Source organism: Saimiri boliviensis, chromosome 8 (assembly GCF_048565385.1).
Source record: "Saimiri boliviensis isolate mSaiBol1 chromosome 8, mSaiBol1.pri, whole genome shotgun sequence".
NCBI lineage: Eukaryota > Metazoa > Chordata > Mammalia > Primates > Cebidae > Saimiri > Saimiri boliviensis.
Genome location: NC_133456.1, coordinates 107,249,812 through 107,268,462, shown reverse-complemented (window position 1 = coordinate 107,268,462; position 18,651 = coordinate 107,249,812). Strand labels below are relative to the sequence as shown.

At 41.0% G+C, this 18,651-nt stretch overlaps 1 protein-coding gene across 2 annotated transcripts in view; it reads right to left on the bottom strand.

Annotated features, from left to right (window-relative positions):
* Nucleotides 1-1,298, bottom strand: part of FRMD4A (FERM domain containing 4A) — a 682,989-nt gene extending 681,691 nt beyond the window's left edge. For both annotated transcript variants that reach the window (XM_074405013.1, XM_074405018.1), the window contains exons 1-2: nucleotides 964-1,298; nucleotides 410-535 (exon numbers count right to left, since the gene is read on the bottom strand). In XM_074405013.1, coding sequence (XP_074261114.1) covers nucleotides 410-454 — 45 coding nt within the window. In that variant the 5' untranslated portion in view covers nucleotides 455-535; nucleotides 964-1,298. The remainder of the gene's footprint in view (nucleotides 1-409; nucleotides 536-963) is intronic.
* Nucleotides 1,299-18,651: the final 17,353 nt, after the last annotated feature.

Genomic DNA, 18,651 nt, shown 5'->3' with positions numbered 1-18,651 from the left:
CCTCACTCCATCACCCCATGGGCAAAAGATTCCACACTTGCCAGGAGAAGATACCCAAAAACAAACAAACACAATTTAGATGCAAAAGACAAGGGGGAGAGGATGCCGGGAGCTGGAGGAGGCATCCCAGCAGTCTATTTCGAGGGGCTCTTAGCACCTGTTTGCAAGCACAGCTCTCAAAATAGCATTCAGCAACAAGTTTCTGAAATGGCAAATCTAGCTTCTTTTCCCCGCGAGTGCTTTGTCATGCTGATACTCTGACCCAAGAAAGCATTTTCAAAGAGCCTGCGGGATAAAGCGGAGCAACGCTGAACATGTCTGCAGCCACTGCAGCGGCGGCGGCAGCCCACGGAGCAGGGGAGGCTGGAGTGGACTCTGCCTAGGCCCCACCTCCTCGCTCAACACTCACCATCAGCAGGCCGAGAGCGGAGTCGGGCACCAGCTGCACTGCCATGGTCTCCGATTCCCATGCACGAATCTTGCTGCGCAGTCAGTCCGCCTGGGCCCCGGGTGGCTACAGAGCATCCAAAGGCACCTGCAGGAAAAGCAGCGGAAATCCGGACTTAGGGAGCAAAAGGCTCAAGGGGAAAGGAGGCCACCTTACACAGGGTGGGGAGGAGGGCAGGGGATATTTGGAAAGAAGACAGGGTGGGAACTGTGCTTAGGAAGAAAAAAAAAAAAAGAAGAAGAAGGAAAAGAGGAAGCTGCAGGTTATTTAAAGGTGAGCCCTCCCTAGCTTCACTAAGCTGCACAGACACAGAGACCGCATCAAACACAAATGTGAAAGCTTAGAACATGGAATTTTTAACTGCTACCTTCACCTTGGCAGCAATTCTTCCTTTAACTGACAATTAAAATGAAACATTCCTTATTGCAGATAAATCAAGCAGCCGAGCCATCCCCCCCACTCCCCGCATCTCTCAGCAATTCTGCTGCATAAACATGCTGAATGTCACAACATACCGCTCGCAATCTGGTCAGTGTCTTCTTTGCTGCGGATAGGTGTGTCCCTTTTTGCAAAATCAGATATCTTAGAGTGAGGGAGCCGGGTCTGACCATGAGGCTCCAGCAGTCACTGGAGATCAGCAGATGCCCTCACCATCCCCGAGGAGGAAGTCACTGAGGGACTGACCCTTCCACCTTCCCCTAATCTACTTTTCCTCTCCAAGTAGACTGGCCAGCTCAGCTCCCGGAAGGGCTAACATACTTAGGAGGAACATGGAATTGCACTGCCTGTTCTGTGAGCGTTCTGATCTCCCTGGCTGTACCACATGTACGCCGCATACAGACACACTCTACCTCTCTCTCCTCCCTTCCTCCCGCCCTTCCTCCCTCCCATCCCTTCCCTCCCATCTCTCCACAGGGCTGCTTGTTAGGAATTTTGAAGGAGCCTCCCTAGCTCAGGGAGGCAGGGGAGGCAGATTTGTCACAACGGACACTGCTTGAGAGAAAAAGACAAGTTAGCCTTGAAAATCCTATCATGCAGCTTTTTCCCTGGAAGATGTCAATGAAGGGAAAAAAAGAAAAAGAAAAAAGCCTGCCGAATCTTGTTATATAATGGGTGGCTCAAAGGGCTTTCCAGAGTCAAAGAGTTAAGAAAATTAGACATCTACTGGGCACAGTGGCTCATGCCTGTAATCCCAGCACTTTGAGAGGCTGAGATGGGCAGATCACAAGGTCAGGAGATCAAGATTATCTTGGCTGACACAGTGAAACCCCGTCGCTACTAAAAATAAAAAAAATTAGCCAGTGTGGTGGCACACACCTGTAATCCCAGCTACTTGGGAGGCTGAGGCAGGAGAATCGCTTGTGTCTGGGAGGCGGAGGTTGCAGTGAGCCAAGATCGTACCACTGCACTCCATCCTGGAGACAGAGACTCAGTCTCAAAGGAAAAAAAAATAAAAGGAAAAGGAAAAAAAAAGAAAATTAGATATCTTTTCATGAGCACTGTCAAGCTTGTAATCTTCTTATGAAGTCCATGTATTCAACTAAAAATGGTGATTCCTGGTACCCTTAGGGTGTTCTTTTCTGATCTCTTTCTTTCCTTACCTCCTGCAATGGTTCCAAAAAATCCTTAAAATTAACTAGATAGTGTGAAATGTAGAAACACAGAGAGCAATTTTCTAAATAAGAAACTAGGGGGAGGAAATTAATGACCTTTAAATGTTTCTGTGCATGAGCAGAGCAGTTGTTTCTATATTACTTATACTTTTAAAAGTATCGATTTGAGCCAAGCATGGGAGCTCACTCCTGTATTCTCAGCACTTAGGGGGGCTGAGGCTAGAAAATAGCTTAAGCCCAGTAATTCAGGATGAGCCTAGGAAAGATAGCAAGACTTCATCTCTACAAAAAATAGAAAAAAATTAGCCAAGCGTGGTAGTGTGTGCCTAGAGTCTCAGCTACTCGGGGGGCTGAGGTGGGAGGATCAGGTCAGCCCAAGAATTTGAGGCTGCAGGGAGCTATGATTGCACTTCTGCACTCCAGCCTGGGGGACAAAGCAAGACTCTGTCTCCAAAAAAAATTAAAAAGTATTTGCTCATTGCAGTGCTTGGCACAGAGTAAGTGGTAAAATACATTCAAAAAGTGAGTGAAGGCTGGGTATGGTGGCTGACGCCTGTAACCCCAGCACTTTGGGAGGCTGAGGCTGGTGGATCACCTGTGGTCAGGAGTTCGAGACCAGCCTAGCCAACATGGTGAAACCCTGTCTCTACCAAAAAAAAAAAAAAAAAAAAAAAAAAAAAAAAAACCACAAAAAAAACCCACAAAAATTAGCCAGGCTTGGTGGGTACCTGTAATCCCACCTACTTGGGAGGCTGAGGCAGAAGAATCGATTGAACCTGGGAGGCGGAGGTTGCAGTGAGCTGAGATTGCACCATTGCACTCCAGCCTGGGCAACAGAGCGAGACTCTGTCTCAAAAACAAAATACAATAATAAGTGAGTGAAAAGGTTTCTCCCTCATTGTTTTTCCTATGGTGGCCCAATGAGCTTGAAACTTCATTCTACCGTGTGTGGATGGAGTCTAATGTTACTGACCTCCAGAACACCTGAGAGCATCACTCCTTGCCAGTAGGTGGCTGGATTCAAAGTATGACCTGTGTTGTATGCATGTGGCCTTGCACAAGACTGTCAGGACATACTGGCCATGCTGTGGATTGCAATACTATCCAAAATAATATGTATGTTCGCAGTTGAAAAATAATAGCAATCACTTAAGGAACAAGTCTATAATAATGATTTAAGGGACTTTATCCTAATGTAACTTTACAGATGGATTTCTAAATGTATTCAACTGATATTTGCACAATGCTGACTTTGTACCTCTGCCTTCAAGGAACTTTTAATCTGGTAGAATCGTTTATGATACAAGATAATATGTAACAAATGCAAAACAAACAAACAAACAAAACCCTCCAAATAGTTTAGATTCCATGGAGTAGGGATAGTTTACTTTTCTTTTTTTTTTTTTTTTTTTTTGCAGCTTTTGCGCTGGAACTTCAGGAACAGCAGACTATCTTTTTCACGACGTTTGTTTTCTGACTCTACATGGAATTTTGGAAAATAATGAAAGTATAAGAAAAAAAAAGTTAATATTGGAGCTATTGCCACTGCTGGATATGGGCAGAGGGAGGACAAGCCCTGAGGAGAAACAGGCAGGAGCAGCCTCACGTTCTGAGGAAAATGTGATTCTCCTGAGAGCTGTGGTGCGGTGTGGGTGGCTTTGAGCCCGGAAAACCCGCCAGGCTATTTTATTCTCAGGAATCTGAAGGCTTATTCTGTCATTTTCTCTAGGATCTAGAGCAAAAATTACAAGGGTGAGGTGAGACTCAAAATATTATTTATGGCCCGGCGCAGTAGCTCATGCCTGTAATCCCAGCACTTTGGGAGGCCAAGGCAAGCGGATCACCTGAGGTCAGGAGTTTGAGACCAGAATGATCAACCTGGTGAAACACCATCTCTACTCAAAATACAAAAATTAGCCAGGCATGGTGGTGCATGCCTGTAATCCCAGCTACTTGGGAGGCTGAGGCAGGAGAATCGCTTGAATCTGGGAGCAGGAGGTTGTGGTGAGCACTCCCACCACCAACCAAAAAGAAAATATTATTTATTAGACCTTTTTTCAAGTTGCACATAGTAGACATTCAAAAACTGTGAGTTCTCTTTCAGTCCCCTTTTAATTCTGATAATAAGAATAATGCACCTAATCACACTTGGCACATTTGACTGTTGGAATGCCCAAAACCTAATTTCACTTTCAATTACAGCAGATATTATCATAGTTGGCATTATTACTTCCCTCGTTTTTTCAATCTTATTTTTCCTTCTAATTCATACTGTATTACTCTTATTTAGTAGGCCTTTTTGCCAGTAAGCCATCTGAAATTCATTTTTAGAAAGAGATGGGACATAAATCATTCGTTAATGTATAAACTGTGCTCAAGTAGATTTGGCACACTGTGAAATATTTTGCAGCTATTAAAATGGCAATTATGAAACTATTTAGAAGTATTGCAAATGTCCGAGATGTTTATTTGCAAGTAATATGAGACATATTCTCTAACTTCAACTATGTCAATATTTGTATTTTAAGAATATATAAAGGAACTCCTGCTTCTATCCAAGATGGAATTAGAGGAAGCACGTCTACACTTCAAATGAAACAAACAAAAAAAGGTAAAATAAATGAAACGTTACTTTTCAAGACAATGGACAACAAAGGAGAGTGATCCATGAAAGATAAGAAACAAATGAGATAAGCCTTACAATCGTCCTGGATTACTGAATTAAGAGTATTTCCAGGCCACAGAGCAGAGTGGGGCTACGTGGAAACAAGTATTCTCCCAGAATCATGGAGACAGAGCGGAGAGTCAGGAAAGACTGGGATGAACACAGTTCACAAGACAGAGCACCAAAGAGGAGAAAGGTGCAGAGAGAAAGAGAACTTCCGAGGTCTTCAGAGAGGCCCAATGAGCATTCAGTTGAGTGCTGATCACCATATAGCTGTAGGGAAACCACTCGAGGCTGGGGAAAGAGCCACATAAGAAGACTGGAAGGAATGGTGACCAGTGCTCACCAGGGTCAGGAACAGTGCATGCTCATAGCCGCCAGACTGGAGAACTTCATAATTCCTGGTACATCATTAGAACACTCAGTGAGAAATAATTGGTCATAAATTGATCACTGTCCTGAATCTGCCCAGCAATTCTGAAAAGTGAGACCCAAAAGGATTAAACTATTTCCACATAACTGCATTCCAAACAAACTTAAAGAACATTTATAAAACTACAAAAATATCCAACTTTCAATGAGGTTAAATTTAGAATGCAAATTTACATTGTATATAGTTTACATGTAGATTTACAAATTACAATATCATCGGATAAAAATTACCAGGTATGAAAGAAGTAGGAAAATATGGCCACTAAATAGAAAACAAATCAACCAAAATCTTCCAGAACAAACATCGATGTTAGAGGAAGCAGAAAATAACATTAAAACAATTATTTTAATAATTGTATTCAATATATTCAAAATGTTAGAGACATGGAAAATAAGAATTCCAAAAACAAAAGAAGCATCAGTCAGTTATGGAACATTTTCAAATAGCCTAATATATATTTAATTTATATACTCTAAAAAAGAGAGACATAGAAAATATAGTTGAAGAAATAATAGCCAGTATGTCCCCAGATTACATGAACAAATTCTAAGCATTAGAAACATGAAGAAAACTATACCAAGGCACATCATAACTAAATTGCTCAACATCAGTGATAAAGAGAATCTTTTGAAAGCAACCAGGAATGGAAAAACATGTATCAAATACACAGGTTCAAAATAAGGATAACAGTAGATTTTGTTTTTGGAAACAATGCAAAGAAGAACCCAGCATTCTTCTAAAAATTTAAAGAAAAATTATCGGTATGAAATTCTATGCCTATAAAACTGTCACTCAAAAGTGAAAGCCACATAAAGATTATTTTAGACACATAAAGTAAATAAAAGGCAAACCGATTGGAACAGAAGTAAAAATTCTCACAAAGAAAACCCCAGGCCCAGAGAGTTTTACTGGTAGATTCTAGCAAAGATTTAAGGAAGATTATACCAACTTTGCATACATTCTTTGCGAACACTGAAGAGGAGTCAATATTTATGAACTCATTTATGGGACACCAACATTACCCTGTTATCAAAAACAAAGACAACAAAAGAAAAGAAAGCAGCAGCTCATTGTCCCTCATAAGCAAAGATGCAAAAATTTTCGACAAAATGGCAACATATAGAACCCAACAATATATTAAAAAGTTAATGCATTGTGACCAACCAGGCCGTACTGTAGGACTGCAAGGTTAGTTTATAATTCTAAAAGCATTCAGTGTAATTTACTATATTAACTAAAAGTAGAAAAACCATATGATTGGCTGAATATAGGAATAAAAAGCATTTGGTAAAATACAATGTCTATTCCTGATTTTTTAAAACAATTCAGCAAACAAGGAATAGAAGGGAACTTCCTTAATCTCAATAAAGAACATGTACAAAAAAGTATAGCTGTGTTTACAATTAATGCAAAAGATTGCATGTTTTTCCCCTAAAATCAGAAACAAGGCAAGGATGTCCATTTTCAGCACCCTTCCTCAACATTATACTGGAAATTCTAGACACTGCAGTAAGTCAAGAAAAGATAAAAGCTATCCAGATTGAAAAAGAGAAAGTAAAACTATATAATCATAGCCAATATGATCTTTTTTGGGGTGGTAAAATTGTTCTAAAATTGTACAGTGTTGATGGTTGCAGAGTTCTGGAAATTTACTAGAAATAACTGAATAATATATTTGCAATAGGTGAATTTTATGATGTGTAAATTATACCTTCATAAAGCTAGAATTTTTAATAATGAATGAGTTATTAATACAATCAGCAATGTGCATAAATCTCAAAATAATTTAGTTTTCAATGTTAGTTTCCATGAGATGGAAAAGAAAGGAAAACAAAGGTAAAAATGCCAAGAATTATGTGAAAGGGTGTAAAGAGATTTTAATATGGTAAGAACTGGCAGATCTCTTCATTCAAGCGTCTTGATCTCAGCAGAGCCTCTGCATGTTTCTGCTCCCTTCTTCTTCTGCCTTGACCATGATAATGGTATACCCTGATAGCTGCTGGTCCCAGGTTGATGGCTCCTGCCTCCAGCATCCTCCCCTGCACCAGGCCCCTCCCTCAGAGTTGCCGCCTAACCTGACTGTAGAAGGCTCCAGAGTGGATGCAGAAAAAGCTCCCAAGATGCAAGTTGGAACCTGCTCTACACACCCAGAGCTCTGGGGACTGAGAGGAAACTGACTAGGGAAGATCTGACCACCCAACACAAGGCCTGGTTGAGCCAGGTTTCTCTGGACACTCTCCCTATTGCTGTCTGAGAGTCCTGAGCCCAGGTCTGGACTAGTCCCCCTGCAGCCCAGCCCCAGGCTGAAACACCTACCACTCTGAAGTAGAGCTGTCCATGGTAGCCCCACTCTGGTCTCTGCCGGGCCTCCTAGGAGGGTCAGGGATGCCTCAGCTGTCTCAGCTCTGAGTCAGTATAAACCAGAGTGAGGGTTCCATAGGTATCATCCTGCATTGCCCCAAGGGGACCTGGTACTTGCAGCCTTCACTGGCCACATCCGTGCTTGGGCAGCTGGACTCATAGAGCTGCTTCTTTCCATGTCCTCTACCAAGCATTCCGGTCTCACCAAACTCCATCCCTGGCCCCAACCCCTAGGTCATGTGGCTGTGGTCCAAAAACCCTAGGAAGCTCTTGCCTCTTCGGGCAGGCTGCATCCTCTTTGGCCCTCATTTTCTCCAGCCCCTTGCCCAGCTACTGACCACTGTCCTACTGGCAAACAACCTGTCTTCAAATGGCAACATCTGCTTGGGGGGACTCAGCTTGATGGCTCCCCCAAGACCTAGAGTCTCACAGCTCAGGTGCCTCCTCAGTGCCTCCTGAGTCAACTTTCCCAGTCCCACACACCCCATGACTCCCTGCCTCAAGAAGCCACAAAACAAAGGTGTAAATAGACTTGAAGTTCATGCCCATCCCAATTCTAAAAAAAAAAAAAAAATGACCAATACTGTCTAAGGAGGTCAAAGCATAGAAAATGCTCATTCAATACATTTTTTTTGAGACAGTGTTTTGCTCTTGTTGCTGAGGCTGGAGTGTAATGGCATGATCTCGGCTCATTGCAACCTCTACCTTCTGGGTGGAAGCAATTCTCCTGCCTCAGCCTCCCAAGTAGCTGCAATTACAGGCATGCTCCACCACACCCAGCTAATTTTACATTTTTAGTAGAGACAGGTTTTCACCATATTGGTCAGGCTGGTCTCGAACTCCTGACCTCAGGTAATCCACCCACTTTGGCCTCCCAAAGTGCTGGGATTACAGGTGTGAGTCACCGCGCCCGGCCTTAATACATTTTTTTGCAACACCCAAACATCGCCTACCAATCCACTAATACAGTATGTCGATGTTTACATTAGTTCTTCAATGTTAACTTTTGAAATTTCACACAAATTACAATCCAGATTTCTTCACCTAGACTCAACCGCCTTTCTCGATAACATCTTCTGTATTTATCCATATGTAAACATTTTCCTATACCTGGATCATGGGGAGAATGTCGTGTTCTACTTTTTCTATTTTTCTACTTTTCTACCTCAGATTCACAGTAAGCATAAATCTGATTTAGGCATCAGATTATTAAACTATAGATTACTTTATCATCGTTCTCCAGTTTTTAAACATTTATTTGGTTTCTAGTTATTGTTTATAATTACAGGTAACCCAATGCTACTATAAGGCATCTTTGTAAAAGTAGCACTTATCTCCTTTTAAATTATTTTCAAATAAAAACTTCCCTTCAATAGGTCTCCCAAAATAAACCTCAAAATATTTTATTTTTATTTATTTTTGAGAGGGAGTCTCACTGTGTCACCCAGGCTGAAGTGCAATGGCACGATCTTGGCTTATGGCAACCTCCGTCTCCCAGCTTTAAGCGATTCTCCTGCCTCAGCCTCCTGGGTACCTGAGACTACAGGCATGCACCATCACACCCAGCTAATTTTTGTATTTTTACTAGAGATGGAGGTTCACTACATTGGCCAGGCCGGTCTTGAACTCCTGGCCTCAAATGATCCACCTGCCTTAGCCTCCCAGTTCTGGGATTGCAGGCATGAGCCACCATGCCTGGCAGCTAAGAATATTTTAATGGTGCCTAAAACATCACTCTATTAAAGGACTGAGCTCATAAATAATGTAATTTCTAATGCAGAAGGCACCTTTCCTTCAAGATTCACCAACACTTCCCCCAGATTTGGGCTTATTAAGTAGGTGTGAAATTTACCTCAGAAATTATTTAATTTCTATTTCTTGCCTTGTAAATGATGTGAAGTAATTTCTCTTTTGTGTGACTTATTTGTGTGTGTGTCAGTATATTTGTCTATTGGAAACTAGGTGGTAATTTTCGAAATTTTATGAGCTTCTTAAGTCTCCATCTGTTGTAAGGAGATTTGAAAAATGTCAGAAACTCTAAAGAACATTTGGTAGAACTGCCCAGATGATACTTGGACTTCCTGCAGTTACTTAAAACAAAATATTTAATTTTGCTACTATTTTGTCTTTTAATTGTACAGATGTTGGAATTCTACTAAAACACCTTTGTCCATTTTTTCTTCAAAACGTCTTCAATAATGTAACCTGGTTTCTCCATTTGGTTAAACAAACTATTTCTTTGTGTAAGATTTAATTTTTCATTGCAATTCTTTGAAATAATTTTTGCCATATTGAAAGTTATTCCAGCAGCACATACAAAATAATTGTGTTCTTTATGATTTTACTATACTCATTTGCCATGTTTTCATATGTATTTAAAATTATTAATGCATACTCTTATTATATTTCAGCAGCCTATATTTCTCCTTCTAATCCAATGTTACCCTGGTTCAGTTACTGTTGTTTTTAAAAACAGTCCATTTTGTGAGATAATTATTACTCTTTCATTAGCCCTCTAATATTCTTATCTATCTTTCCCAGCACACTGTGGAATCAATTATTCTGAATTCTATAAAATGGCAATGATAGCATTAGTATTTTAACTGAAGTTATATTAAACCTACAAATTAAACCAGAAATAATGACAACTTCCATTTGATCTCTCTACCCAGGAGCAGAACATATTTCTCGTGTTTTCAAGCCGTTTTCCCCCATTAAACTTTTGTAGACTTCTTTGATACATATTACACACTCTTATGTAAGTTTAATTAATACGTAATTCAATTTTGTGGCTATGATAAATCAGAAGTCTTCTATTACCATAGTTTTGGCTGGCTAATAAAGGTATTTGAGTATTGAACTGACTTGTTGTTGTATCTTTTGAACAGCAGTTTTTCTGTGCTGTTCTTTGCCTCTAATAGATTTCTGGTTGATTCATTTAGCTCTTCTAAGTATTTAATCACATAGGCTTCTAACAGTGTTCCTTTTAAATCTCCTTTCTTTCCTGCACTTTATTATGCTGCCAGAAAAACATAAATCTCTATCAAATAGTCATTACAAAAGTTCTCCCTTCATTCTTCCTGTGACTCATGCCAAAAAGAAACTTTAATTCCGTATCTGACCTGTCAGTAACACCTGCTGCTGCTCCCTTCAAAACAGCTCCATCATCCAGCTCCTTCTCTCCACCTCCCCTCTACTACCCTGCGCTCGGCCACCCACCACTCTCACGTGGATGACTGTGCTGTCCCACTAATCATAAGCCCAAGATCGCTAGAGCTATTTCTGAGAACTGTCAGATATGGTCACCGCACTCAAAACCCTCCAGAGTCCTGATAGTCCCTCGCACAGTCCCGTGTGCTCTGCCTCCTCCACCTGTCTTAACTTTACTTCCTACTGCCCAGCCCCGGCAGACTTTTCTTTCCAGACCCAGGAGACTCCGTGTTATTGCCTGAGCACAGCAGCTACGCTCCTGCCTCAAGGCCTTTGCACTGGCTGCTTCCTCTGCCTGGAAAACCCTTCCCTGGGTATCTGCACCAGCCTCTCCACTTACCTCCTCCAAGGGTTTGCTCAAATGTCAGAGTCTCAGGGAGGCCTTCCCCAACTCCCTTATTTAAATTGGCATCACCTTCCTCTTTGTTCCCTAAGCCCTTCTTCTTCCATTGTTTTCCACTGTACTTTTTACCATCTGACGTTCTATGTATTTATTTCTCATCTCCCAATCTTCTTTTTATAGACATACTACCAAACTAAAATATAAGCTTCAGAGAGCAAGGATTTCTACCTCTTTCCCTCTTTATTGTCTCCTTGGCATGAGAAAATAGATGCTTAATAAATAATTGTACTGACTTAGAGCACATCCATGTTTTTATCAGGTTATGTGTGAGCTGCTCTGAAATATCTAAATGATTTTTATCTGTGATATTAAGTGGACCTTTTTATCATATTGATGAAGAATACTTTTATCCATAATTTTCATGGGTGAGGTTAGGAATAGGTGCTGAATTTTATTAAACACTCATTAGGCAGATGTTATTTTATGTACTATGGCATCCTACTGAGGGGTAAATAGGTCACTTAGGGTCTCTCTTCAATAATGAAATAAAGTGTCTCCAGGGATAAACCTAAAACTATTGGATGTGCCAGGCACAGTGGCTCATGTCTGTAATCCTAGCACTTTGGGAGGCTGAGGTGGGCAGATCACCTGAGTGAGATCGGGAGCTTGAGACCAGCCTGACCAACATGGAGAAACCTCGTCTCTACTGAAAATACAAAATTAGCTGAATGTGATGGTGCATGCCTGTAATCCCAGCTACTTGGGAAGCTGAGGCAGAGAACTGCTTGAACCCAGGAGGCAGAGGTTACGGTGAACTGAGATCGCGCCATTGCACTCCAGCCTGGGCAACATAACCTTGTCTCAAAATATGTATATAGGATATATTGTTCAGCTAGGCTTATTTCCTTCTCATGATTACAGACCAATGGTTGGTACACCAGAGAGCAATAAGAGGAAATTCTAGTGATTTAACAAATATGAAAATTAAGCAAGATGAGAAGATGCCTTGCTGACATATTTCAAATCGACCCCTGTGAATGTTTCATCTATTTGTGTCTATAGCACTGATTAATGGTTGTGTCTGGATTTGTTGATGGGAGTCCAATGATCAACAATGACTTTTATGCAGACAATATTTCATTGTATTATACAGCCTAGAGTTGTCATTTCTTTTAATCTCTTTGATCGCCTGGAAGTCTCTCTATTGCCTATATTCTTACAAATAATAGACACACAGGTAAGAAGATGTAAAAGGTAAACTTACTCATTTGGGTTTTAATTCTAACATGTATCTGTGATTCTAGCATGGAAAGTGTACAAGTATTTTAACAAATAAATTGCATTAACATTTGTCTTTCAGTGGTAAAAATCTGCTGTTTACCATAAGAGTCTGAAGACTTAGAATTTTTACATTTTTATACTTTTAATATTAAAAAGCCAGTTGAAATTTTAACCATCAGAAATTCAAATATTTTGCCAATTTTAGGTAGTTTGGGTTCATTTCATGTCAATATAGTCTTTCACTATCCAAAGTTAACATTATGGTCATACTTTGTTTCAAGTTAAAGCTGTGTTCTCAGTAGGTAGCACATAAACTTCTTTATCATCTTTTAAGCATGCAGCGGAAATTTGTCATTTATAAAAGGCTATACCTGGCAAACACTACCTCAGCTGGGTGTAATCAATGTCAAATCAACAGCAATAAGTCATGTTGGCATTATGTGCCCTTAATACAATACGATAAAATGGCGCCCCACCTCTGTGATCTTTCCTCAAAACATACAACTCCAGTCTAAGAATGAGAAGAGCATCAGGCAAATCCCAATTGGGGGACAGTCTACAAAACACCTGAGCAGTATTCCTCAAAGCTGCCAAGGTCATCAAACACAAGGAAAGTCTGAGAAACTGTCACAGCCAAGAGAAAACTAAGAGATATGTCAGCTAAATGTAGTAAGGTATTCCAGACAGGATCCCAGAACAGAAAAAAGGACATGAGAAAAGAATATGGCCTTCAGTTAATAATTACACATTAATATTGGTTCATTAATTGAGATGACCATACCCTAAGCTGTAAGCATTAAATATAAAGAAAACTATATGGAAGTTCTCTGTACTATCTTTGTAACTTTTGTGTAAATCTAGTATTACTCTAAAATAAAAAGCTTATTTAAAAAAATAGAATTGTTAACATGGCTGAAACTTGGCCAACGTTTTAATTATTCTTGTGATTGGTTTTCATAACTGATAATGAAAAGAGTTTGAAACCTGTATGTGAATATTTGAATCAGATATTTTGTAGGTAAATAATAATATCCATTCAGGTAAATGACAGTATGCATTCAGGTGACTTTTCCTTCAATTTTGTAGAGATTTCACAGGAATCTTTAGCTTGAATTACCTAGATGATTATCTCAGTATCCCATGCTGCTTATATTTGTGAAAATAACCTATCTTTATAAAAACTTGAACAAAGAGATAGCAAATCAAAAAAAAAAGGTAACAGAGCAACATTGGTTTTAACTGGTAAATGGAATAATAAAGAATAGATACGGATCCTACTCAAAAGAGAAAAGAATGCTGTGAGAAATATTTTTGAAAACTGGTGACCTTGTAACATATACAACCATTGGGTTTTTTCTCTTCATAAATACTGATTTTTACATACTATGTTTATTTAAGGCAATGTGTATCTCTACAAACAAAAAACTGTAAAGTATATCCACTAGTATCAAACCAAAAATCACCCTAGAAAGCAGGGGTCACCAGCCAAATAACCACAAAGATCAGAAAGCTCTGGGCCTATTTACACAGTCAGAAACAGAGCACCAGCCAGAAGGAAAACTTCCTGCACTTGTGAATTGATAAATCCATCAATATCCCAGAGGAGCTAATGGGGTTGGGCCCCATCAGAGCAACAAGCTGAATACACACGACTTCACACATCAAGTTAGCCTCTTTTTTTTTTTTTTTTTTAAAGGTGGAGTTTCACTCTTGTTGCCCAGGCTGGAGTGCAACGGTGCCATCTCACCTCACTGCAACCTCCACCTGCTGGGTTCAAGCAATTCTCCTGCCTCAGCCTCCCCAGTAGCTAGGATTACAGGTATGTGCCACCATGCCCAGCTAACTTTGTATTTTTCATAGAGACAGGGTTTCTCCATGTTGGTCAGGCTGGTCTTGAACCCCCGACCTCAGGTGATCTGCCTACCTCGGGCTTCCAAAGTGCTGGGATTACAGCCATGAGCCACTGTGCCCTGCCAAAGTTAGCCTTTTTACTCATCACCCTAGCTAGTGTCAAGGAAGAAAACAAATGCAGCCTAATTAGATCTTGAAAAATAATTGCAGAGAATGTTTGACATAAAATAATTAATGCCAAAAGCCCAAAAGGTCAATAACTACATGGTAACATTCACGTTTACTGTGAAATAGTCTTAACCACATGGTTATGTTAAATATTTGTGTTTCTATACACCATGTGTTAATATACAGCAAGAGAAAACACATAAATGCTGGGAGTTCTACTTTAATTACTGGTTTTGCCCATTTGCTTTATAGTTGCTGTTGGGGATTGGTGTTGAGTACCTGGACAGAATATGGTTAAGACTAATTTTACGTAATATCTAAGTACTCCTCTCATTTTTCCACCAAAGTGGCCAAACACATCTCATTATGTCCCAATTATCTGCTTATAAAGGCTCTGTAAAGCCTTTCCCAGGCTCACACGCTTGCTAAACAGTTTTATAAACAAGATTAGCCCTCCTTTTAGAATCTGCAAAGTGACAGCGTCTCCAAGTCTCAAAAGTCCATTCCAAGAACTTCATTTCCATACTGGGTCATGCACTGCTTCTTCCCAGGAACACCACGGCCATTCTGTGTGGGGAGAGAGCTAAAGAGCTCTGGGTAGGGGGTACCCATCAGGGGGTGTGCTGGCTCCTTGCCCAGGACAAATCCCTTGTGACAGCCTCCTCGAATGGGAGGCAGGAGGCAGGAGGCAGGGCTGCCAGCAGGGAGTTGCATCCACAATGGTTTCCTCCATTTAAACTTTGGAAAAATAGGGGCTAAAAGCATCTACAAGAAAGGGGAGAAAAAGGATGCTGAGTCATTTGTTCTGGCCAGGAGTGTAGAAATTCAAGCAGCATTCTGCAGCAACCAGCACTATGCTTCTGACCTCTTCTAGTCTCAGTATCCAAATCCAACAACTTATCCCAAATACAGAAAGAAACGCAGGCCCAAAGGTCCAGAATTTAAAACCCACTGATGTCCTGGTAGACATTTGGCAATGAGCTTATTAGAAATGTAACGTATTTTTTAAACATTTGCTCCATTTTCCTCCACTTTTTTTGGTATGGGCTTCTGTAGTGACAGGGACATTCTAAGGGTATATGCAGTAGACAGAAGATGGAATTAGTTGGAATACCTATAAATGGGCTTGGGACCAATGCATTGAAATGAAACGGCCTGTGAGGTTACTCAGCTTTCTCAAACTCAGAGCTGCTCAGTCCATTGATGTCTTACATGATGTGTTAGTCAGGGTTCTCTAGAGGGACAGAACTAATAGGATAGACATATACATAAAGGGGAATTTATTAAGGAGTATTCACTCATAAGATTGCAAGGTGACATCCCACAACAGGCCATCTGCAAGCTGAGAAGCAAGGAAGTTAGTCCAAGTCCTAAAACTTCTAAAGTAGGGAAGCCAACAGTGCAGACTTCTGTCTGTGATCAAAGGGCCAGGAGTTCCAGAGCTGAAGAACTTGGGATCTGATGTTCAAGGACAGGAAGCATCCAATATGGGGATGGAGGGATGGAAGACTAAGCCAGTCTAGTTTTTCCCCGTTCCTCTGTCTGCTTCTATCCTGGCTGCACTGGCAGTTGATTAGATGCTGACCACCCAGATTGAGGGTGGCTCTGCCTCTCCCAGCCCACTGACTCAAATGTTAATCTCCTTTAGCAACACCCTCACAGACACACCTAGAAACGATATTTTGCATCTCTCAATCCAATCAAGTTGACACTCAATATTTACCATCACAGACAGGGAGAATGAGTCTAAGAGGAAGAGCAAGAGAGTGTCCTTAAGGTGAGTTCAAACAAGTTCTTAAAGAAGAGGGCCTCTAGAGCAAGAGAGGAGTGGCGCCCACTGCCAGCTGAACCAGTTAGACTGCGTGCTTGCACCCCTCTTCTGGATTCTGACGCTCCAAACACAAAGAAGTCCCCCGAAAAGCCATCTGAGTAGGTCTACTTTAAAATGCCAGAGCCTGTGCTCACAACCAGTTCATATTCCATTTGTGATTTTGTAAATAGGGTGTGATGACTGATTTTCTGTGTCAACTTACCTGGCCTAAGGGATGCCCAGATAGCTGGTAAAACATTAATTTTGGGTTTTTCTGGAAGAGACTAGCATTTGAATCAAAGGCTGGGTAGAGATCCACCCTCACCAAGGCAGGTAGGCATTATCTAATCTGCTGAGGGTTTGAACACAACAGAAAAATCAAAGGACAGGCAAATTCTCTCAACTTGATCTGGGACTTCCCTTGGACATCTGAGCTCCCGATTCTCAGGCATTAGTGAAGCGGTGCTGTCCTTTGGAGTAATAGCTAAAGTTCGTCCTCTCGTGCCAAGGAAAGTGAGTACGTGGACACAAGAAGTGAGTTTAGGAGTGGAGGTTTAATAAGAAAAAAAAAAAAAAGGAGAAAGGAGAACAGCTCTCACTCTTCCAAGAGAGAGGGGCACGCAAGTGGGACTTCCAGCCGACACCAGAGTGCTCTGGATTTTATCGATTGGCTGGAGGAGGCGGTGTCTGATTTACACAGGGCCCAGAGACTGGTTGGATCAGGTGCGACGTTTACATAGTTCGTGGGAAAGCTGGCTGTCCCATCCTAATCTTATTAACCAAATGGGGTCTTTGCCCGGCCGGGCCATGTTTTCTGCTCTCTACTGTGCATGTGTGGTTGACAAGGAAAGGGGAAGAGGGAGCCTCCACGTTGACCATGCCTAGCCTCAGGTAGCCTTTGCCTACTGACACAGCTGCCAGCATTCACCTGTGCAAGGGTCCAGCTTGCTTATCTATGTCTACAGCTTGATTTTACAGGCTGCTCTTTGTTAGAGACGAAAGTATTTTGGGGCTGCTCTTCATTAAAAGGGAAATCTTACCGGACTTCTTTACCCTCCCCTATTTTCCTAAATAATTTCTTTTTCACACACACACACACACACACACACACACACACACACACACTTGTTCTCAGGTTTTCAAACTAATACTAAATTACAACACTGACTTTCTTGATTCTCCAGCTTTTAGGTGGTAGGTAGTGGGACTTTTTGACCTCCATAATCATGTGAGCCAATTCCCATAATAAAACACACACTCTGTGTGTATGCATTATGTATTGTCTGTCTGTCTCTCTCTCTCTCTCTGTCTCTCTGTCTCTATCATCTATCTAATCATCTATACTCATCCCTCCGTATCTATGAGGAATTGATTCCAGGAGCCCCCACAGATATCAAAATCCACATATAATCAAGTCCTTATTTAGAATGGTGTAGTCTTTGCATGTAACCTATACAGATCCTCCCATGTACTTTAAATCACCTCTAGATTACTTACAATACCTAATACAATGTAAATGCCATGTAAATAGTATTTCTATTTTTAATTTGTAATGTTTTTATTGTTGTATCATTATTTTTATTGCCTTTTTTTCTCAATATTTTTGATTCAAAGTTGGTTGAATTAGTGGATGTAGAATCCCCACTTATGAAGGGCCAAGTGTATCTATCTATCCAATTGGTTCTGTTTCACCAGAGAACCCCACTGATACATAGGGCCAATCCTAAGTAAAGTGCAAGGTGTGTCAAGTGCTCCAGTGACCCTCATGTCACTGGACCCCCGCGCCCTCAGGTCCCTATGTAGGCGAGCAGTGGCCGGGGCCTCTGTAGATGCTCTTTTAGTGGGAATAATTTACTCTTCCTGAAGCCCCTTCCTTCACCACTTCTAACACACAGCCTATGTTGCTGTGCATACTTATTAACCTGCATGTGCAGCCTACCAAGCTGCATGTGCTCTAGCAGAATCAAGTTTATCTGTATCTTTATGTTCTCCCACAGTGCCCTAACAATGTTGATCGCAATAAAGATTTGCTGAGTCAACAAACGCATGCATAAAATGGACAGGCACTACTTCAGAGGCTGAGGTGCAAGGACCACTGGCCTCTAGGAGTTCAAGGCTGCAGTAAGCTATGATCCTACGCCTGCACTCCAGCCTGGGTGACAGAGTGAGAAACTGTCTCTTAAAAAACAAAAGGACAGACAATGTATAACCCAAAAGAACAAAAAGAATGATCTCTAATGGCACGTCATTCTCCATGACACCTGAGTGCTATAAAGAAGGACTTTCTATTTGCTTGTATCTAGAAGTGTTTTCTTGTGAGTCTCATGAGTTTCTGCAGACATGCATGAATTTTTAAGCATTTTTTGAAAGAGACTTTGAGGGACATAAACAACAAAAATACTGAAATCACTCTTTGCTTCCTGGGATATAAAACATAAACATAAATGATTTTCTCTGTTCTTCTTTTA